This window comes from Prionailurus viverrinus, chromosome A1 (genome assembly GCF_022837055.1).
Source record: "Prionailurus viverrinus isolate Anna chromosome A1, UM_Priviv_1.0, whole genome shotgun sequence".
NCBI classification, from domain to species: Eukaryota; Metazoa; Chordata; class Mammalia; order Carnivora; family Felidae; genus Prionailurus; species Prionailurus viverrinus.
The window spans coordinates 205,753,679-205,776,568 of NC_062561.1; the positions used below are offsets into that span (position 1 = coordinate 205,753,679).

A 22,890-nucleotide genomic window follows, 5' to 3' on the forward strand; every position below is an offset into this window, starting at 1 on the left:
CCTTCCAGCCACGAGGGAAAACCCTAGCAAGATCCCGCCTCTAGTTTTCTTCGGATTGGTAGAAGCCGGGCTGGGGGGCGGGCGCTGCCGGGCTACTCTGTGGGCCACGATTGGCTGCTGGAACCACTGTCCAGCCTCCCACCGACTGCCGGCCTTGCCGGAGTCGGGTGGGTCGGCGGCTATAAAGCTGGTGGTGGAGGGGCGGCCCCGCGTACTGCCCTTTCGTGGCTCGCTCCCTTTCCACGACCACCACCCGGAGGTCACGTTTGGGTGAGTGCCCCGCGAGGAAGAGAGCTAAGTTGCTGCGGTGCTGCGGGAGGGCGGGCGAGGTGAGGGCCGAGCCGAGGCGGTGTCCTTGACTAGGCCCGTAGGAGGTCCTGCTTGGTTCGGGTGGGGAGGAGGTATGGACCCGGCCCCAGAGGAAGGGGCGCCGCGAGCAGGGCCGTGAGTGGCCTCCCCTGCCAGGGGCCCTGGGGCTCTCACCGCGGTAGATCTGACGAGGGGCCGAGGAGTCGCAAAAGGGAGAAGGCGAAGGGGCGTTGAGGGCTAGGGTTCTGAATGACATAGCCAGGTGCTGGAGGTGCCGGGGACGTGGCTGTGATCGCCGGGAGGGGATTTGGGGGCAGGGAGGCGCATCAGGAGGGGACGATGAGCTGGGCTGCCAGGACGTTCCTGGAGCTTTGGGTTAAGGGTGGACGCCGAAGGATGGGGAAGACTATAATTAGATGGAGGCTTGTAGGTTGGCAAGTGGGTGTGTCCTCCTGCAGCCACATATAGAGAGTTGCTGGGAAGTGGGCATAACTTTTGTTCCCTGGCTCAGGTGCAAGAAAGCATCACAACCGTGATTTAGCCTGGAGGAATACTTGGGCTCTTGACTGCTTCAGGCAGCTTGCTTCAGATATCACAGATTCCGCCTCCCACCTTCCCGCCTCCATATTTTTTATGCCCATATTAAAAAAAAAAAAAAAAAAAAAAAAAAAAAGGTTTCCTTGGTGTTCTGAAATCCCGTACCTCCCTCCTGCTAATAGCTTCGGGGCCAGCCCGACCTGATACGGTGATGTAATGGGCAGGCACCCACAGGGCCTTCACACACAGTGGGTTTTGGATTAAGCCAGGGACATTTCAAAGCCAAGTATATGGTGTCTTTGAAAAACGTGCGTCCTGCTTTGACCAGTGGTGGAGAAAAAGATTACTCTCACCTACCCTGGAGGAGGGATTTGGACAACAGATAATGAGATTGTCTCTGCTTGTCATGTTTGCCCTATGGCCTTGGCCATCACAGGCTTTTTTTCCGAGGCTCACCTCTGGGGCATGTCTTCCCTGCTCCTGATGCTCTTGTCATCCAGCTGCAGTAGAAGGAAATGTTCTGGCTGCTGCTAAGTAACATTTGCTCGATTGCACGGATGAACTATGAAAAACAGTGGCAGGATACGTGACAAAATTAAGACAAATGGAAGTGCTCATATAGTTAACAGGTTTTTCCTTCTGCGATGGAGCTTGGGCTTTCATTGTACAGATTCTGTTAGAAGGCGGATTGGAAGTCCTTAACATGGATCTGTGCCAAATGGTTCTTTGCATCTTGAGACGTCTAAGCCGTTTGTGTTCTTTCTTTGATCAAAACTTTGTTTTTAAAATTTCAGTTATTTTTGTGGGGGTGAGGAGGGTAGGGATAGCGTATTTTATGGAAGAGGAGAAAGACTTTATTTCCTTAGTGTTTAACCTTTGCAAGTCTCTTTCTCCTAAATGTGTAGGTTTATCCTTTATTCAGTTCTAGTTTAGTCAGGAACCCCAGTTCTCAGGAAGGTGTTTCCAATGGGGAGAAATTATGGGATATTATGTTTGAGGCCATAAGAGGCCACATCATCTACTGGTAGTTTCTGGGCCTTGCTTTTCATTTTGTTTTCTTTAAGTATTTATCTAGAGTGCTTTTATACCTTGTTATTCTTTTTTGTCTTATTTATTTTTAATTTACATCCAAGTTAGTTAGCATATAGTACAATAATGATTTCAGGAGTAGATTCCATCCCCTGTGTATAACACCCAGTGCTCATCCCAACAAATGTCTTCCTTAATGCCCCTCACCCATTTAGCCCATCCCCCCACCCACAACCCCTCCAGCAACCCTCAGTTTGTTCTCTGTATTTAAGAGTCTCTATGTTTTGTCCCCCTCCTTGTTTTTATATTATTTTTGCTTCCCTTCCCTTATGGTCATCTGTTTTGTATCTCAAATTCCTCTTATGAGTGAAGTCATATGATATGTGTCTTTCTCTAATTTCACTTACCATAACATAATACCCTCTAGTTCCATCCACATAGTTGCAAATGGAATACATTGTTATTCTTAACTGTGGGAATGACTAAGATTTTTTGATTGAATTGAGATTTTAGCTAGCTCTTCTGGAAGGAAGTTCAAAACCCTGATATTGATGTAATGTGTGTTTCCTGGGTACCCTAAAATTATTTAAACCCATAAAGCAGTGGAGCTGAAAGGAGATGCAGTTGAGGTTCTGGTTCGAGGAATTTGATTGGCTATATATTCAGAATCTATATTTAGTTTCATGTAGAAAGGAACAGAGTCTTATAATTTTATGTTGGGTTACTAACAAACCAAATAGAAGGGTGTGATATTTTTATGTTTCTCAAGATGGTGGTATAGATTCAGAAGGTTTGAAAACATGTTACCCAATCTAATGAGAGGGTGGTAGGACTCAATTCTTAATAATCTATGCATTCTGACACTTGGCATGTGATGATCAGTTGCTGTCTGTCAATCGAGTGAAGATAGAGTAGAGGAGCTCAGTCTTCATCTTGGCAGGGTGTGTGCCTGGGGATGTATGCATACGGGAATGTTGCTAAGACCAACAGACTCCTTACATTTTTCAGTAGAAAGCCACTCTTCTGAAACACCTTCTAGGCACTATTTGGGGCTGCAGCTCATTTACAAAGCGATAGCAAAAGGAACTGACTAATGAGGGCTGCTCTGTGTACTTGAATCTAAACGATTTGTCCTCTAATTGTGATAACTCCAAATTTAGCTCCTCAAAAACTGGCAGTAGAATGCCCTTTACTCCAAGGTCTCAAAGGGATTTCAAAAGAATCAAAATACACCCCCTCTCCCATTAGGAGCCTAGGAATCTAGTATGGATAAGAAGACTGTCAATAACTAGTTTTCCATTGAGAGTAGAATATGAAGACTTTGAGTGAATCACATACTTGCTGTAGAAGTGCGGGACCCTGATGAGAAAACTCTAGGAAACCTTGCTGGAAGAGGCAGCTTAGAACAGGGCCTTGAAATAGGAGTAGAATTTATAAGCAGACCAGTAACTCTGGGGAGAGGCAGGAATGTCTGTTTTTTACTTAGAGAACTAGACCAGAGTGTCTTTGGCGTTGCCAAAGCCTTCACCGTAGTTTTGCTTGCTTGCTTCTAAGGGGGAAAGATGGCCAGCTCTTTCTCATGAGAAAGGGTGTCCTGGATTTCTCTCCTTTTATAGCGAAAAAGATCAGCAGGCAACTGCTTACCGTTTATCATGGACCAAACTGTGTGCTGGATGAACTTTTCTGACTACTTGTTTGAATCAAGGCTGTAGAGGGATGCCAAAGATGGAATTCAGAACTCTGAATAAACCCCAGGAGAAAGCATCACTGCATGAACCTGGTTGGCCCTGGCAGTCTCAGCAGTTTTCAGTTTTAATCTTTGCCAAACTAGAAGTGCCTATATTGGGCCTCTGGAGGCTCCAAACAGGCTTTGTGGTAACAGTGCCCAGCCGCTTGTGGTTTATTAACTGCTTATTATCCTGACCCATGCTGCTCCATGATTTGCCCTGAAGGGACCTTCTGTTAGAAATAAGCTGATGGTCAGCTGGAGACTTTGGCCTTGCTGTTTCAGTCAGGATAGAGAACCCTTCTAGCAGTTGCAGAAGAGAAAGGAAATCCCTTTCTAATGGGTTATTCCCCAAAGTGGCATTTACACCCTCCATTTCCTTTCCTGGTCTCCTGGCCTCTTCTTCTCCTGGGAGCTTAAGTAGCACAGCAGTCCTCTGTGAATCTTTTTTCTTGTGTTTCTTTCTTTGCTCTAATGCCCTTTTCTCTGTCTCCTTTTCTTTCCCCTCTTCTCTTCCCTCTCCTCTCTTTCTCTTGCTCCCCTTTCTCCTCCTCCCCTCCTCTTCTCTCTGCCTGTCTCCCCCCACCCCCACCCCCGAATTTAAATAATCAAAATTGAAAGAGGGAATATTGGAAGTTCAGGAGAAATTTCCTTGGGAAAATAGTGTCAAATACATATGCCTACATGGTTTCAAGAAGAAATATTACTAAGTTATTTAAATAGTCTCAACATGGAAGGGGAATCATGTTTTCCCCTCACCAGTGAGGACTAGTCCCTGTGGTCTGCTTAATTTGCAAGTTACAAAAGCATAATTGAAATAGCAAAGAACAAAATGCATGTTATTTCTCAAAGTGTATGTATAATTCTGTAATCAAAGAGATCTTTTGAAAAGTTTTTTTTTTTTTTTAATTTTTTTTTTCAACGTCTATTTATTTTTGGGACAGAGAGAGACAGAGCATGAACGGGCGAGGGGCAGAGAGAGAGGGAGACACAGAATTGGAAACAGGCTCCAGGCTCTGAGCCATCAGCCCAGAGCCTGACGCGGGGCTCGAACTCACGGACCGCGAGATCGTGACCTGGCTGAAGTCGGACGTTTAACCGACTGCGCCACCCAGGCGCCCCAAGTTTTTTTTTTTTTAATGTTTTTTATTTTTGAGAGAGCATGAGCAGGGGAGGGGCAGGGAGAGAGGGAGGAGAGGATCTGGAGTGAGCTCTGCACTGACAGAAGAGAGCCCGATGTGGTTCTCAAACTCACGTACCGAACTGTGAGATCATGACCTGAGCCAAAGTTGGATGCTTAACCAATTGAGCCACCCAGGTGCCCCAAAGAGATTTTTTTGGAATGTAGTAGTCTTATCAGGGTTTATTTATTTGGGGTGGGGGGGTTAAACTTAATGAAATAAAAGGAACTAAATCTGGGAGGAGCTCTTAAATGTAATCATGTAAAAGAAATAAATCTTTACTAAATTATTTACTAAAAATAATTCGGACTACTGAATGCGGTCTCTGGTTAATCAGTCAAGGGCAGACGCTAAGTTTGCCAATAATTACATAGAGAGAAAAGGTAATTGTGTTTTCGTTAATATAGGAACTATTGTCTCGAGCAATACTCCTTCAGAACAGATGGCCTGAAGAAAGTGCTCCAGTGTCACCTTCCTATTGCATTTCCACATAATTTATTTAAAAAAAATTTTTTTTTCAACGTTTATTTATTTTTGGGACAGAGAGAGACAGAGCATGAACGGGGGAGGGGCAGAGAGAGAGGGAGATACAGAATCGGAAACAGGCTCCAGGCTCGGAGCCATCAGCCCAGAGCCTGACGCGGGGCTCAAACTCACGGAGCGCGAGATCGTGACCTGGCTGAAGTTGGACGCTTAACCGACTGCGCCACCCAGGCGCCCCTCCACATAATTTAAATGATGATAAAGCTTAATGCTCGTTTGTCTTGATACTGCATGCTTATCTTTTTAACACAAGCACTATAGGGAAAATTACTTTTTAAAAAGTTGGGAAGGGTGAGGGCGGACCTGTTGAAAACTAGGAGCACAAGATTAAATACAGGAAGGTAATTAGGTCTTGCTAGAAAGATACATATTTCATTTGAAAAATTCTAAGAACTAGAATAATGATGAGTTGGTGCTTGATATTACAAAACATTTTTTAAGCTTATTTATTAATTTTGAGACAAAGAGAGCACAAGAGAACGAACATGAGCAGGGTAGGGGCAGAGAGGGAGAGAGAGAATCCCAAGCAGGCTCCACACTGTCTGCACTGAGCCCCAGCGCTGAGCAGATATGTGGCTCAGTCTGATGAACCCGTGCAGTTATGACCTGACCCCAAATCAAAGAGTCGATCATTTAATTGACCGAGCCACCCAGGAGTCCCTTCACTCCATTTTATAGAAGAGGAAATTGAAGCTCAAAGAGGCACAAATCACTAAAGCCACCAACTCTTAAAAGTGTAGAGCAAGCTCTTGAATGTATCGATCTCATTACTCCAGAGCTTGCTAGTCCTGTACAACTTATTGATATTTCTTTCCTTCAATTCTTAATAATGCAAAGTTAGTAAAGACAACTAACAACTCTCCCAGCATCACACTTGATTTAAAACCTGAATCGGTAATACGAACTTCGTATGTCAGGTCATTACCGGGACCGAACCTACCATTCTAAGCACTAATGAAATAAGGTGGAGATGTTTAGTAAGCTTTAAGTACCATTTTTCCAAGCAAAGTCAAATTTGTTCTATGGCATGTGATTGGGCAAGGAAATGCTTATTTGAACACACTTGGAATTGGAGTCATTATTTGAATTCGTGTGGTGGTTTATGACTTTAAAAGAAGTTCTTATTTGAAATTCCTAGCGCCTGAAGGAGGAACCAGAGTGACAGACCTGGAGACTACAGTCCTTTATCCCTCACACAGGTATGGCATCCTGTCGTGCTGCCGAAGGAAAGTGTGTTCCTCTCCAACGGAAGGGGGAGATTTAATTTTCATCCCAGGGCTAATAACCATTTGTGTGCCCCACACATTCTTAAAATCCATTACAGAGTTATACCTTATCTTTAAACATGAGTTAATGCTGTAGTGCCTTGGGAGACCATTCAATTTTGTGATTGTCAGACTGATGTTTAAAATCTAGAAACTGATTTTTTTTAAAAAGTGTGCCTTTTCTCTCCTTTTTAAAATTTTGAAAGAAAATTTCTGTATTTTATTATAAATGCAGAATAGAATCCCCATTATCCCACTTACATATTTTTTAATTGCGCATACAGTGCTCTGAAAAATAACGAAGTACCTTTTTATGGGCAAAAGGTTAAAAATATTTGAAGGGGATTTTTTAACTGTCAGATCTTTTTTTTTTTTTTTTAATTTTTTTTTTCAACATTTATTTATTTTTGGGACAGAGAGAGACAGAGCATGAACGGGGGAGGGGCAGAGAGAGAGGGAGACACAGAATCGGAAACAGGCTCCAGGCTCTGAGCCATCAGCCCAGAGCCTGACGCGGGGCTCGAACTCCCGGACCGCGAGATCATGACCTGGCTGAAGTCGGACGCTTAACCGACTGCGCCACCCAGGCGCCCCTGTCAGATCTTTTTTTAAGTTCATTTATTTTGAGAGAGACAGAGAGATGCGAGTGAGGGAGGGGCTGAGAGAGAGGGGAGAGAGAATCCCAAGTAGGCTTCATGCTCAGTGCAGACCCGACAGAGCCCGATGTGGGGTTCGATCCCTCAACTGTGAGACCATGACCCAAGCTGACATCATGAGTCAGATGGTTAACCATCTGAGCTACCCAGTCATCCCTAAACTGTCAGATTTTTAAACTGTATTCTATTTAGAGTTTTTTTGTGGTATTTAGAATAGTGAATTAACCCATTCTGTATGGAGTTAACACCATCATGTGAAAATCTGAGATCTTTAGCTGGCTTTTTTCTTTTCCTTTTTATAATTTATTTTTGGCCTGCTTCAGAGAGCATTGAGAGGACAACACAAGAGCATATGCTTAATAGGATAGTTAAAAGTAAAGATTACAGTTCAGAAACTATACCATATTTTTTGTTGTTTGAAATGCAATGGAAGCAATTACTTCCTTGTATTAATTTTGCATTCTTTTCCTACTTAATCTTACTCTCCCTTAATTTCAACCAAAAGCTAAATATTTCAAATTAGATGGCTTTTTATTGGGAATATAATAAACATCTTGGCCATCAAAACCCCTCAAACAATGAGCAATATTGATTGAGTCAGATACTGTAAAACTTTTTCCATACCAAGATTAGGGTCATGATTGACTTTCAACCTGATGTGAGTGGGTTAGTTAAGCTACATTTTTTACCCCAAATGAAACAAGGTACTTAGTTAACCCCTCGGAGGTTTAAGAATAACAGAGTTATACCTTATTTCTTAAGTACCGTAATATAAGAACTGATCAGAGCTGGTCAGATTATGGTAAATATGGATTAATTCTGGGATCAAAGCCTTGCATTATGGCTTCTTATAAACTGGTTTATACCTTCAGAAGATTGTATATATTTGTCCATTTTCTTTCCAAAAGCGTTGCAAGCTGTTGGGCCAGGCAAGGGAAATCACAGTGTCCTCAGGATGTTTAGAGCAGTTTGGAGAGTTGTAAAGAACCTAAAGTGTCAGCTTGTGGGAAAGGCTGGGAAGGTGGGTGATCCTCCTGCCCCTGGTGACTTCGAGGATAGCATGTAGGAGGGGTTCCTCTTCTAGGGATATGGACTGGTCTTTGTTTTTAAACACTAGTTATAGAACTCTCTTCTGTGGATTATGCAGAGGACTTCATGTTATTTTACTATAAACTGAGAATCTGCCTAGTGACATTTTAGTTCCATTATGTCTTTATTTCAACTTCAGTGTAACGCAGTTTAGATGATCATAAACTGCTAGGTTTCCAAGGAAGAGGGGAAAGAATAGAAGAAGAAAACAGATGCCTCTCTGTTAATGTAGCCAATTTGACAGAATTTCTGTCTAGTCATGACGGTTGAGGATAGAAATCTGGGAGCCATCCTAAACACTTCCTTCTTTTCTTAACTTCTAGTCAATCACAATTTCTGCTAGTTTTTTGCTTCCATATCTTTTGAAGCTGTTCCTTCTTCACCCATCATGTAATTGCTCTGGTTCATGACCTGTCTTCTCTGGACTGCTGTATCTGCTCCCTAACTCACATCTGTTCTCTACACAGCACCAGTGATTGTGCAAAATGTTGACTCTCAAACTTTTTTGACCATGACCCTCAGTAAGAAATATACTTTATATTGCAACCCAGGGTATGTGTGAATAATTGAAACATAATTGTCATGAAAAAATTCTTAAATTTACTGTGTGCCATGCAATCTGATATTTTCTGTTCTTTACTATTACATTTTTAAAAATGTTGTTTGCCACCCACTAAATTGATTTCCAGAGTTGGAAAAACACTGATCCGAACACTAATATGACCCAGGTCACTCCTGTTTAAAACCTTGATGGCACCTTAATGTCTTTATGATGAAGTCGAAGCTCCTTACCATTAGCATAGCAGAACTGTTATGACCTGACCCTGACCTAGTTCTACTGACCTATTACTTGTCTGATCTACTCCCTGGGCCTCACATTTCACTTAGTAAATTAGTAAAACTTTTCATAGTTCTTTGCTCTGTGCCTTTATGTATGCTGTTCACCCTGTTGAAAATCTTCTACCACCATTTGCTTCTGTAGAGCTTTACTGATTACTCCTTACTCATTCCTAAGACTCAAGTCAGCACCAGTAACCAAGAAGCCTCTCTCCCCACTCTTGCCCCGCCACCAGGTTGGGTTGGGTAGTTCTCCATAACATAATCTGACTGTCTCTGCTGTTTCACTTGTTTAGTATTAGGTGTTTGTATCTTACACACAAGATGGTGAATATTTATTTGAAAGGGCAAGGGTTATCTCCTATGAAACTGGTCCCAAATGTTCAGCATATAACATGTTGTCATTGTTTAGGTGAATAAAAAAACATATACATAAGATTCTTGTATTTAGAAGGAAGATTCAATGATATCCCTTAAGACCTTTTTTTTTTTTTTAATGTTTGTTTATTTTTAGAGAGAGTAAGCATGAGCGGAGGAGGGGCGGGGAGAATCCCAAACAGGCTCTGTGCTGTCAGTGCAGAGCCTGACGTGGGGGGCTTGATCCCACAACTGTGTGATCATGACCTGAGCTGAAATCAAGAGTCAGACACATAACTGACGGAGCCCCCTAGACGCCCCACCCTTAAGACCTTTAACTTAGATTTTGTGATTATATCTCTAGGGGCTTATTTTTTAAGTTTTAATATACTTATGACTTGATGGCTTATGGGCTCAGAGTAGATTATTACATGATTTAAGGATAACCTCTCTGTTTTAGATATTCTGTCAAGATTTCCATAATTAACAACTCACTATGGCCGTAGTTTGTAATTCGTTATACCTGATAATATATCAGAGTTTGCAGAGTGGCAAGGGACAAATGACACAAATATAGGATCTTATTTTCACGTTTAGGAGTCAAAGTAGTGAGTTGGTCAATGCTGTAGAAGGTTGGTGAACCAGTAGGACCCAGGTAACTCTCATAAGCTAAGACCTTTAGGTCAACGAAAACCTGAAATTCTGTCACCTAAATAGCACCTTCCAATTGTGTGATGCCTAAAAAGGAAATTGAGTTGTAGAAGTTTATCTTTTTTAAGTTTATTTATTTTGAGAGAGAGCGGGGGAGGGGCAGAGAAAGAGGGAGATGGAGAATCCCAAGCAAGCTCCATGCTGTCAGCACAGAGCCTGGTGCAGGACTCGAACCCACCAATCGCGAGATCATGACCTGAGCTGAAATCAAGAGTTGGATGCTCAACTGACTGAGAGCCACCCCGGCTCCCCAAGTTGTGGAAGTTTAAACAAAGAAAAGGTTCTTTCTCTAAAACTAACAGGCTGTGCCATTCTTCAAAGCCTGACGACTATATTCCTCTGACTCCTGTGCCGGCTGGGTTCTGGGTAGACTGCCCGTGGAAGTACTCAAGAGAGATTGGAAGGTGGGAAGAAGGGGCGGTCTTGTTGTTGTCAGTGGCAGTGGCAGGAAGGGTTGGGATGGGAGGGGTATCTTGGCTCTAGCTCAGTAGCAGAGGTGCTAGTGCTGACAGCCCCAGCGGCTTCAGCAGGAGTGTGAGCTCTGGAGATTTGAATAACCACCTTCCCCTTTTTGCTCCTCTAGCCCAGCCAACAAATTTGAAGCCATTTCCCTCTATTAAATTCTCTCCTGTGAGAAATAATTTAGAATAACTTCTCTTAATGAATACAATCTCTTAAAAAAATTGAGACTCTGGTAGGTCATGTGACTTGCCCGTAGGCAGGCACGTAGCAATGGTGCTGAGTGGCTAGCACATTTATTTTACTGTTAGTAAATAAATCTAGTCACTACTGAAAGTATGTATAGTGTGGCAACAGTTTTCTATAGTGCCCTTTTAAAAAAAAGAAGGGGTGGTTTTTAAAAATTTTTTTTTAACCTTTATGTATTTTTGAGACAGAGAGAGACAGAGCATGAACGGGGGAGGGTCAGAGAGAGGGAGACACAGAATCGGAAACAGGCTCCAGGCTCTGAGCTGTCAGCACAGAGCCTGACGCGGGGCTCGAACCCACGGACCGTGAGATTGTGACCTGAGCCGAAGTCGGCCGCTTAACCAACTGAGCCACCTAGGTACCCCAAGAAGGGGTGGTTTTAAGAGGTGTTATCTAGATGCCACGTAAGTAATATATGGATTACCAGTTTTCAAATTTGAATCAGTTTTTTTTTTTTCCCTGATTTAGAAGCTAAGTGATACCTTGTGATCATTTGTTGCCTATATACTGGCTGTAGAAAGTATAGGATATTGGCATATCACCCTGTGATGGGTCCTGGAACTTATTTTTGCTTAAAATTTTAATCATATGGGTTCTGGGTGAGGGAGTGGGGTTCTTTATAATAACAGGGGCCTTGTACGGATTGATTTGGTGGACTTCTATAGTATGGCTTTTCTTTAAGTTTGTTTGTCTGTCTGTTTATTTATTTAGAGGCAGGGAGGGGCAGAGAGAATCCCGGGCAGGCTCCACACTGGCAGCGCAGAGCCCAGTGCAGGGCTCGAATTCATGAACTGTGAAACCATGACCTGAGCCGAAATCAAGATTCAGAGGCTTAACTGACTGAGCCACCCAGGCACGCCTGATTTAACAAATTTTAAAGTCCCTTAAAGTCAATAGCTGTGAATAATCCATATATCTATGATGAGTGACTGACTGACTTATTTAAACGTTCTTGGGTGGCCAGGAATGGATTAGGTACTTGAATTCTGATTTGTGGACCATATTACTAATTGTCATTGTATTTTATCTTATAGTTCTTTACAACAGAAGGATCTTATTTGAGTTTTCTTTACCTTTAATAATCATTTCTTAAATCTAAAGAGGTCCAGGGTTTTGTTTGTTTTTGCTTTTTAAAGATTTTATTTTAAGTAATCTCTGTGCCCAGCATGGGGCTCAAACTCATGACTCCGAGATCAAGAGTCGCACGTTCCATCAACTGAGCCAGCCAGGCACCCCTGAAAAGGTCTAGTTTTAAATCAGGTGCAAATCTTTGTAAAAGACAGTAATTTTAAATAATAGTATTCCATTCATACTACAATGACTACTTTCACGTATTAAAATTGCCCCTAATATAGTCAGTGGTATTGTACTGGCATTGTGTGGTGACAGATGGTAGCTACACTTGTGAGCAGAGCATATTGCATGGAGTTGTCAAATCTCTATGTTGTACACCTGAAACTAATGTAACATTGTATGTCAGCTATACTTCAATTAAAATAATAATAATAATAATAATAAACTTGACTGCCCTAAGTAAAATATACTAAACTTAGAACCTAAACTAACATTTTGGGTGATAGTTGAACTTTTAATGTTGATGTCTTAAGTTTGAACTTGACAATCTGGAATTTATAACCTAAAACAACATTTTTTTTCTGTTTTCCTTTCTCAAGCTCTTTCACCATGCCTGGGTCCCTTCCTTTGAATGCAGAAGCCTGCTGGCCAAAAGATGTGGGAATTGTTGCCCTTGAGATCTATTTTCCTTCTCAATATGTTGATCAAGCAGAGTTGGAAAAGTATGATGGTGTAGATGCTGGAAAGTATACTATTGGCTTGGGCCAGGCCAGAATGGGCTTCTGTACCGATAGAGAAGATATCAACTCTCTTTGCATGACTGTGGTTCAGAATCTTATGGAGAGAAATAGCCTTTCGTATGATTGCATTGGGCGTTTAGAAGTTGGAACGGAGACAATCATCGACAAATCGAAGTCCGTGAAGACTAATTTGATGCAGCTGTTTGAGGAGTCTGGGAACACAGATATAGAAGGAATAGATACAACTAATGCGTGCTATGGAGGCACAGCTGCTGTCTTTAATGCTGTTAACTGGATTGAGTCCAGCTCTTGGGATGGTATGTTACATGTTATATGTTACATGTTATTCCAAAGAAACTCTCCTTGAGGATGCATAGGCCCAAACGACCTTTTAATTAATGCCATGTGCAATCTTGCCAGTTACGCTTGTTTGAATATGCTCAGAAATATAGCTCTTTCAACTTATCTGAATTATAAACTTATCTTTATCATGTAGGACAAAATTATAAAAATTTGGAATATTTTTTTCTTTGCCAAAGATGAGGAAAGCACATTCTAGAAAAATAGAAGACTTCAGTTTATATGTGTGATATTTATAGTGGTGATCACCTTCTTATATATTAACAAAAATATTTTTCAGGACGGTATGCCCTGGTGGTTGCAGGAGATATCGCTGTCTATGCCACAGGAAATGCTAGACCTACAGGGGGAGTTGGAGCTGTTGCTCTCCTCATTGGGCCAAATGCTCCTTTAATTTTTGAGCGAGGTGAGTGTTTGAGAGAGCATTTCTTTTTTTATTAGCAAAGTGTGCCAAGAAAGTTGAAAACAGAAACAGAAGCCGGTATTTACTGAGTGTTCATTAAATGCGGCTATTGCCTGCTCAGTGCTTTATTTGTGTTATTGTATTTAGTCTTTACAGCAATTTTATGAGGTAAGTAACATCATTCTCATTTTACAGAGAAGTAAGATGGGTTTAAGTAACAACCAAAAAGAGCAACTGGCCCATAGTCACTCATTAGTGACAAGTTTAATTTGTTTTCAGTTCAGTAGAGCAATTGTGATGTCCCATTTAGACATATGAAGCTTGTGTAAAATGTTGCAGTGAAAGAAGTCTTAGGCCTATCCATGGATACTGTTGTTTCATTTCAATTACATGTTGGTCTCACCTTGTGATTTCTATACTGCAAGTGGCAAGAGTAGATTATTAAGGAAAGTCCCCATATAATGGGATATGCTTACTAACATACAAACATCAAGAAGCAGAAATACATATCATCTTCCTTTTTTGTTCTAATAGGACTTCGTGGGACACATATGCAACACGCCTATGACTTTTACAAGCCCGATATGCTTTCTGAATATCCTATAGTAGATGGAAAACTCTCCATACAGTGCTACCTCGGTGCATTAGACCGCTGCTATGCTGTCTACCGCAAAAAGATCCGTGCGCAGTGGCAGAAAGGTGGGTTTCATCCATTCTCCTTGGTTTTGGTATCTGTTGAGGGCAGTGCGATATACTTTATCAGTGCGGTATACTGTTGAGGGCAGTGCGATACTCACTAAAGTATCTTTAGTGAGATGTTGCTTTGTAGGAGTGTCCTTTAACCATTTCTTCCTCACCTACCAGATTGCATTTTCCCATAGTTTTTGGGAATGTGTAATTTTGGAAAACAGGTAAGCTTTGGAAATGAGGTATGTCTATGCAAAAATACTTAGATTTATCCTCAGTAAAAAATTAAAACTAGGGTTAAAGAAAGTGACTTGGGGGCACCTAGGTGGCTCAGGCAATTAAGTGTCCGACTCCTGATTTCAGCTCAGGTCAGGATCTCACAGTTCATGAGTTCGAGGCTTGTGTTGGGCTCTGAGCTACGGTACAGAGCCTGCCTGGGATTCTCTCCCTCCCTCTATGGCCTACCTAGGATTCTCTCTGCCCCTCCCCTGCTTGTGCTGTCTGTCTGTCTGTCTCTCTCTCTCTCTCTTTCAAAATAAAAAAACTTGAATTTTGTTCATCTTTTGACAGAGGTACTTTTATAAGGCTTTAGTTTGCAACTGTGATCCAAAGCAAACTCTAATGAAAATAAATTGCTGAAGTGACTCCCTCCGCCCCGTAGGTTGTTTGCATTTGACCTGTGAATTCGTACTTGCTTTTTCAGTGTCCTCATTAATCTCTATTTTTAATCCTAAAAAAATTTCTTGAGATATACTCAACAGTACAGTATTTGAATTAGTGCTATTAAAACACACAGTATTATATAAATCAGGCTTTTTCCATAAACTAACTTTGCTTTATAGAGGTTGTGAGAGAGGGTTAAAAATTGAATAACATAGTAAGATTGAATAACATAGTAAGACTCATGGTGGTCCTGGAGAAGAAGCATTCTTGCATTGTGTAAAATGTCATACTGTTTAACAGTATTTAACAATACAGTGATTTTCTAGCTTTTTATTAGGATCCATAGTGAGAAGTACATTCTACTTTGTCTATGCTTGCTAAATGGAAACAAAAATATCATGAAATTACTTATCCATGCCACAAGTTATGCAGTTTGCTATTTGCTACTGTATTGTCTTTCATTAAAAAAATACTCTAAGGTTAAAAAAAAAAAAAAAAAACAGAAAAAGCTGGCCCCAACCCACTAAATTAATTACAGACTCTTAAGTATGGAAACAGTGATGTGGTAGTGGATATTGTTCTATCTCTGGATGTCTTTTTGATCTGCATTTTAAGCCATTAGAGATTATTTCATTATACAGTATATTTTTGGTTGCTTTTTAAAGATATAAGAACATCGTAGCCTTGTTCTAAAATCAGCCTTCCAAAGATAGTGGTTTAAATGAATTTCATAATTCCTTTGCGTTTCTCTTTCAGAGGGAAATGATAGAGATTTTACCTTGAATGATTTTGGTTTCATGATCTTCCACTCACCCTACTGTAAGCTGGTTCAGAAATCTCTAGCTCGGATGTTGCTGAATGACTTCCTTAATGACCAGAACAGAGATAAAAACAGTACCTATAGTGGCCTGGAAGCCTTTGGGTAAGAGGAGTTGTTATGATTTTTTTTCCTTCTGTGTGAGAGTATCATTATTTTTACAGACATGAAAATTTTAGAGTCAAAACGATCTTAAAAGTCATCTAGTCTAACCCATCTATGTCATTAGTGAAGAAACGGAGTCCCAGACAGGTGGTGGCTTATCTACAGGAATTCCTTAGTTATTTCTCATATTTTCTGATTTCCTCCTTTTAGATCTGTTCCTGTTGTCACCGTAATAATATAGCCTGATGAGTGCTCATATTTACTACTACAGCCTCTGAAATCTTTTTCAGTCCTCTCTCAAGTCCCTGTGCCCCATCCCATCTCACACGCTGCCGCTATCAAAGTCGCCTTTCCTACTCCTTCCACATTTTCCCCACTCTTGGGGCTCCCTAGAATGCCATGCCTGTTCCTTCTTGCCTGGGGCCCTTCTACGTCTAATAAAATTCTACTCAACTTTTTAAGACCTGGCTCCTGTAATATCGTGACTTTTCTAACTAAATAGACATTATTATGGACTTGAAAGAGTAGTGTATTCAGCTTGGTGGCGACGAAGCTTTAGTGAGTTTATAAACCCACTAGAATTAAGTTGTCTTAACATGACTATAAAAAACTTCAACCAAAAAGACTGTATGTGTGCAACTGTTACATCTTCCATAACCATTAGCATGTTGCTACTTGGCTTTTAATAAATAAGGAAACTAAATCATACAGATTAGAATATTAGTTACGTCCACTAGTATAATAAAAATGTAGTCTTTGAGCATTGTAAGATGGTCTTTTTTCTTAATCTTTCAGGGATGTTAAATTAGAAGATACCTACTTTGATAGAGATGTGGAAAAGGCATTTATGAAGGCTAGTTCTGAACTCTTTAATCAGAAAACAAAGGCATCTTTGCTTGTGTCAAATCAAAATGGAAATATGTACACCTCATCAGTGTATGGCTCCCTTGCTTCTGTTCTGGCACAGTAAGTACCCATTTCGGCCGCTTCACTCCTCTCATTTGGGGATGTTCAATTTCGAAGACTGAAGCCACTGGCAGGCATGTTGTTGGCAGGTCACAGGATGACATTTTATTGCTAGGCTCTCTACCTACTGTCCATTGAGCCAAAGAGAAATGGGATGAGGCTGCAGTTACTCCTGGGTACTTTGTTTCATACTGGCTTTCCTGGCTGCTGTTCTCGTGGTCTTCTTACTCTTGACCCGCAGTTGAACTGTAAATCCCTGGTTGGCAGAGTAACTCATTTTATGACACGATGACTTTCATAAAGCCCCATCATTCCCAAAGAGGCGAATAGTCTTGTTTCCAGTGTGCTTGTTGTAAAGCGCTAGGTTGGCTTCCTGCGGCTACAGGCTGAATTTTGACTCCCAACTCAGTCTTCCCACACCTTGTAGTTTTAGATCAGTGGGACTTTTTCATGACATTTCTTCCCTCTGCGCAGGTACACGCCTCAGCAGCTGGCAGGAAAGAGGATCGGTGTGTTCTCTTACGGTTCTGGCCTGGCTGCCACCATGTATTCCCTTAAAGTTACGCAAGATGCCACACCAGGTAAATGCCAACACTCCCGACAAGTGTGTATCGAGAAGCTGCCGTACCAGGGTCCATTCAGCGGGCTTCCCAAGTGAGCGCTTGAATCTGTCCCGCAGATAATTACATTTGAATCTTCATCACTTCTTTCAACGTCGCCAGAGTTTTACTCTTGAATGATCTGCCTTAACTGGGTAAATAAATGGCAGGATTATGTCTGAGTTGGGAGATCTTTTTCCCTCTCATCTGAGTCAGAAAAAATATATAATGAGCTTAAAAAATCTTATTATGGCGGGGTGCCTAGGGGCTCAGTCAGTTGAATGACCATCTCTTGATTTCAGCTCAGGTCATGATCTCATAGTCTGTGAGATGGAGCCCCATGTTGGGCTCTGTACTGGGCACTGAGCCTGTAGCCTGCTTAGGGTTCTGTCTGTCTCCCTCTGCCCTCCCCTGATCACGAGTGTTCTCTCTCTCTCTCTCAATCTAAAAATAAAGAAAGAAAGAACACAGCACTGCACTATACTTCCTCCTCCCCAACAGTTTTAAAAAATACATTTTTTTAGAGGTTTTATTTATTTTTGAGAGAGAGAGCTCAAGGGGGAAGGTGCAGAGAGAGAGGGGGATAGAGGATCAGAAGCCGGCTCCGTGCTGACAGCAGAGAGCCCGATGTGGGGCTCGAACTCACAAACGTCAAGATCATGACCTGACCTGAAGTCGGATTCTCAACCGACTGAGCCACCTAGGCACCCCATTAAAAAAAAAAAAAAAAAAAAAAAAAAATCTTATTATGGCATAGTGTTTGGCTTTTCCTTCTTCAGCAAGTAACTATTTTTATCCTTTGTGTCAGTTTTAAAGCATTTATAAACCGGGGATATAGGTAGGGAAAGGGATGCATATCTGTTTACTACAGGCAACTTTTGAGTCTGATCATACAAGTAATAGCAAACCGTTTCTTTTTGGTTTGGTTTTATACTAAGATACTTGATTTTTATAGCTTTCTAGTTCTTGGCTTATATTTTGAGAAACTTTTGTCCCTTCCCTGAGTAGGAAGGAGCAAAACATGGAGAAAAACTGGTGGAAGACTTGGCATTACTCTAAGACTGAATCATGTATTGACCATAGACAAGTTACTTATAGTTTCAGATCCCACTGATTTCCCGGCTTGTCTATTGTCTGATACCAAACAAATGTCATAGGGAGGCTGCACCAAACAAATACTATCATATCTTTCAATTAAACAATATCAGGTAGTTCTACAAGGAACAAAAAGTTGTTTTTCCATGTGGTAGCATTTTGTTCAGGCTTTGGGGCATGCTACTTTTGTCTTTTAATTTTGGTGTTTACTGTTTTAGGGTCTGCTCTTGATAAAATAACAGCAAGTTTATGTGATCTTAAATCAAGACTTGACTCCAGAACTTGTGTGGCACCAGATGTCTTTGCTGAAAACATGAAGCTCAGAGAGGACACTCATCACTTGGGTAAAAATACCAAATTGTGTTTAAACATTTAGGTATATACCCAAAAGCCTATTGGAGGGCTCTAATAATATGAAACATGTTACACGTAGGATAAGGATATCTAGGCTTTATTCGATACTAATCCGGTATCAGTAAAAATTGTGGGGAAATATGCAACTTTTTATCTCTAGTTTTATTACCAGGTGAATTGTATATCATAACTAACGTTTCATATTCTCTTCCTTTCCTTTAGTCAACTATATTCCCCAGAGTTCAGTAGATTCACTCTTTGAAGGAACATGGTACTTGGTCAGAGTGGATGAGAAGCACAGGAGGACCTATGCCCGGCGCCCCTCTCCCAGTGACGACACCCTGGGGGAAGGAGTAGGACTTGTGCATTCAAGTACAGCCACTGAGGTGGGTAAAGCTCGTCGTGCTTGTTCTCTGCCTTTGACAGCGTAAGAAATTTCCATCCCCACATCTCCGGGGGACCCGAGACTGAGCCACCTAAAGGAATGTCGAGAAAGCAGAGTAATTCAGAGCTAGGGCTCTGGTGTTGGATTCCAGCTGTGCCATTTTCTACTGTATGAAGTGCTTTGCACTCAAATTATTAGCAGTTTGGAAATGGATAGTAAATACTAGGTTTTATTAAGAATACCAACATTTAAAGGAAAACTGATGTAGAGAGAAGGCTCATTTTGTGGTAATGTCTTGGTGAGAGAGGAGCCCCCGTCGTCTCTTCAGGCCATTGTCAAATCTCTATAAATTGTCAAGCAGCAACAATAATAGCAATGATTTGAATTCCTATTATATGCTAGGAACTTCATTTACATTTTATTTTTTTAATGTTTATTTGTTTTTAAGAGCAAGAGAGAGACCAGGGAGGTACAGAGAGAGAGGGAGACAGAGAATCCTAAGCAGGCTCTGTGTTGTCAACGCAGTGCCCGATGTCGGGCTCGAACTCACGAACTGTGAGATCATGACCCGAGCCAAAATCAAGAGTCAGATGCTTAACCGACTTAAGCCATCCAGGCGCCCCTATTTACATTTTCTGATTTAGTCCTTACAAAATCCATCTCGAGTAAACGATGCTATCCCCATTCTACAGATGAAGCTGCAAGAAGTTAGATGATTTGCCAAGTCAAGGCCACGCTTTAAACTAAGGACTTTATGACCTTGAAGTTGTTTATTTTATCTGCTCATCACAAACTTGATGAATGCATAGGCTCGCTTCTTGCTCTTACACAAATTAGGTAGCAAGTCGTGGCGCTAGAGTGAGAGTTGGCAACGCAAGAGTAGCAAGTAGAATACTGTGTATGGAAGGTCTCGGTGGTCTTCTCTCCCTCGCTGAGTATTTGTGTATTACTTCACCATTAGGTAAAGAATTGCTATTTAGTTCCTTCCCCGAAAGGTTCTGTAGGATATGTGTTTAGCATCAACCTCTCCAAAGTTGTCCTTTCTCAGGTTTTTCTTTAATGAGAATTTTAATTAGCACTCTATCTCTAAAAAAACCCCAAGGAGTCAACAACTCTTTTTCCTTCGATTTTAGCACATTCCAAGTCCTGCTAAGAAAGTGCCAAGGCTCCCTGCAACAGCGGCAGAACCCGAAGCGGCTGTCATTAGTAACGGGGAGCATTAAGATAATTGTGTGAAGTGGAAGACTTAAGTCAGTGTGGGTTCGGGAGGGGGGTATGTATGGGAACAGTTCTGGGAATGGGATGTCTGGGGACAATTTTAAAGGATTACATGTTATGTAACTTTTTATGTGACTGACATGGAGCCTGGAAAACTATCGTGTTCTTGGGAAAGTCTCTTTGCTCAATTTGCTAACATGCTTCCTGTCGTGGTCTAGCCAATGCTTAATGTACCGGAATGATGTTTAAGGGCTCTGTAAACTTCATACCTCTCTGGCCATTTGTATGCATGAAGCTTAGTTTTTAAATGTGGTATGATGAATTGTGCGCTTTGGGCGAAGAAAGCAGAGGTACTGGTCTCCGATTTTAATTTTTTTAAACACGTAAGAATTTTGTACTTTGAACAAACAAGCTTACTGAAAGTACCTGTGGTTTTTGAAAAAAGTTTCTAGTTCAGGGCGTATGGTCTTAAAATGTGATATGCACAAACCCTGTTTAAAAATGGCAAGACACACCTGCTCTTTTTCTATAATTTATAAATCCTGAAGAGGGAGAAGAGTTGGGATGATATGGCACTGGTTCTGGAAACCGGAATGTTGCTTTAAATCCAGGCCAGCAGGGATGAGTTATTGCAATGACCTCTGTGAACAGAGAGATGCTAGCGTTGAGTGGACGTTTGGCATAGACAGCGTGCTGCACTGGGAGCTGTGGCTGTACCTCTGGGTCTGCTTCTGGATCGTTGGCTCAAGGTGGATTATGCTGAACAACATTGAGATGTCGGTGGAGCTGTGTATGAGGAAGTGTTGGGATCCTTCTTTGCACCTTATTTTGAAGAATAAGTAAAACATCTTTCTGGCTGCCTTTAAAACTTTTAAAACAAGATGGAAGGATGAGGCAGGGCATTATTAGGTTACTTCTGATGCTTCATTGTTATGAATTCAACTTAAAGACTGACAGCCTAAATTCATGGTGTAAGTATTCCTTTTTTTTTCTTTTTTTTTTTTTTTTTCTTTTTTTGGGTATCTTTTCAATGAAAAAAACAAAAACAAAAAACTGCAACCCACGTTTTTATATAGTATGACCAGCCAAAAAGAGTATTCCATTTCAAGTTCTGGAAGTAGGATTTATAAAGCATTTTTTTAGACTTTCACCTTAAAAAAACAACAAAAACTATCACATAGGATGAATAAGAAGACTGGTTAGATCGTTTTGTAGATCTTCTTGGTGCTGAATACGACATGAGCCTTATAGATTGTAACATAGAGATAGTTGGAACTAATGTACAGAACTCAATTTTTTAAATTTTATTTGCTGTTAAATTCTGTGAAGTTTCAGTTATCTCAGATAAACTTACACAAATATGAACTGTAATGTTTCAGATTGCAAGGTAATATGTAATGTAGTGTTTGTAAAATACTCTTGTCTAATATTAACTAGTGGTATTTTGATTTGTACAGTCATAATTTGTTAAAATGACTTCATTTTAACATCTACTGATGTAGATTAATAATGTAAGTTCACATTTAAAGATTAATGGGAAAATGGTGCATGTAAGACTTTCACAAGTATTGGGAGTTTGGTATGTTTTGAAAAGAGTTAATTTAACTTTTGGGTGTCAGGAAATGGGTTTCTCAAAGTCCATTGCCGGCAATGGGCAAAAGCCTGGTGAAATTGTCAGAGCATTAACTGTACACCTTATCAACAGTGAGGTGAATAACTTTGAATAAAGTTTTAGAGAAATATTTCAGATATTTGAGTATTCTTTTTTTTCCCTCCTGAACTAAGAATTTAGGCAAGAAATCAGCCAAGGTGCTATTTCTAAATATGGGCATTTGTTTCATTTCATTTCATTCATTCACTAATTTATTCATTCATCACTCAGCAAACATTTGAAAACCTGATATAAGCAAGGCACTCTGCTTAGGTCAGAATTAAAGAGTTATAAGGCATAATGTCTTGTCCTCAAGGAGCTATTCATCTAGTGTGGAAGAATTTGTACTCATAATTTATTATTTTTACCTTTTAAACGAAGTGGGTGGTCAGCATGTATAAATTTGGCTGTAAATATTTATGAAGAGAGTTACTGTGTTTTCCTGGAAACAACCTAAGATTAAGAGTTACCAATTAAAGATCAAACTTTACAGCCAATGAACTGCTTCCAACCAGCAAGAGCCTCCAATGTAAGAGTCACGTGGTGCTGGTGCTCCCAGGGGTTTTATAGAGAATTTTCACATTGGCAGTAATACTGGACCAGATCATCTCTAAGAGCCGTATCAACTCTTAGGATTGTATGAATTAGGAATTAACCCAGATTATTTGCTAATCCCAATCAGCTCATATCATCGTGTCATGTCTACATTCAATACTTAGTGATAATTTCTTAACCTTCTGGGTTTTTATGAACACTAATGAGTAAGTTTAAGATTAGCAGTAGATCAAACTCAAACGGATGCAAACAGCTACTTTTGATCCTCCT

The 22,890-nt window shown here is 40.8% G+C and overlaps 1 protein-coding gene across 2 annotated transcripts; it reads left to right on the top strand.

Moving 5' to 3' along the window:
- The first annotated feature begins 114 nt into the window (after positions 1–114).
- Positions 115–22,156, top strand: HMGCS1 (3-hydroxy-3-methylglutaryl-CoA synthase 1). 2 transcript variants are annotated; one of them, XM_047869549.1, is made up of 11 exons: positions 115–270; positions 6,464–6,524; positions 12,622–13,079; positions 13,403–13,528; positions 14,060–14,224; positions 15,632–15,797; positions 16,593–16,763; positions 17,238–17,344; positions 18,676–18,801; positions 19,034–19,197; positions 20,330–22,156. In XM_047869549.1, exons 3-11 carry the CDS (start codon positions 12,632–12,634, stop codon positions 20,417–20,419), a joined length of 1,563 nt encoding a protein of 520 aa, XP_047725505.1. In that variant the 5' UTR covers positions 115–270; positions 6,464–6,524; positions 12,622–12,631; the 3' UTR covers positions 20,420–22,156. The 2 variants fall into 2 exon arrangements, with proteins under 2 accessions (XP_047725505.1, XP_047725513.1); XM_047869557.1 differs by lacking the exon at positions 6,464–6,524 and having other exon boundaries at positions 117–270.
- Positions 22,157–22,890: the final 734 nt, after the last annotated feature.

Coding starts and splice junctions, on each gene's coding strand:
- HMGCS1 (XM_047869549.1), top strand. CDS start 12,632: ATGCCTGGGTCCCTTCCTTTGAATGCAGAAGCCTGCTGGCCAAAAGAT. Junction 15,798..16,592: donor AGTGGCCTGGAAGCCTTTGG/GTAAGAGGAGTT, acceptor TTAATCTTTCAG/GGATGTTAAATTAGAAGATA. Junction 18,802..19,033: donor AGAGGACACTCATCACTTGG/GTAAAAATACCA, acceptor CCTTTCCTTTAG/TCAACTATATTCCCCAGAGT.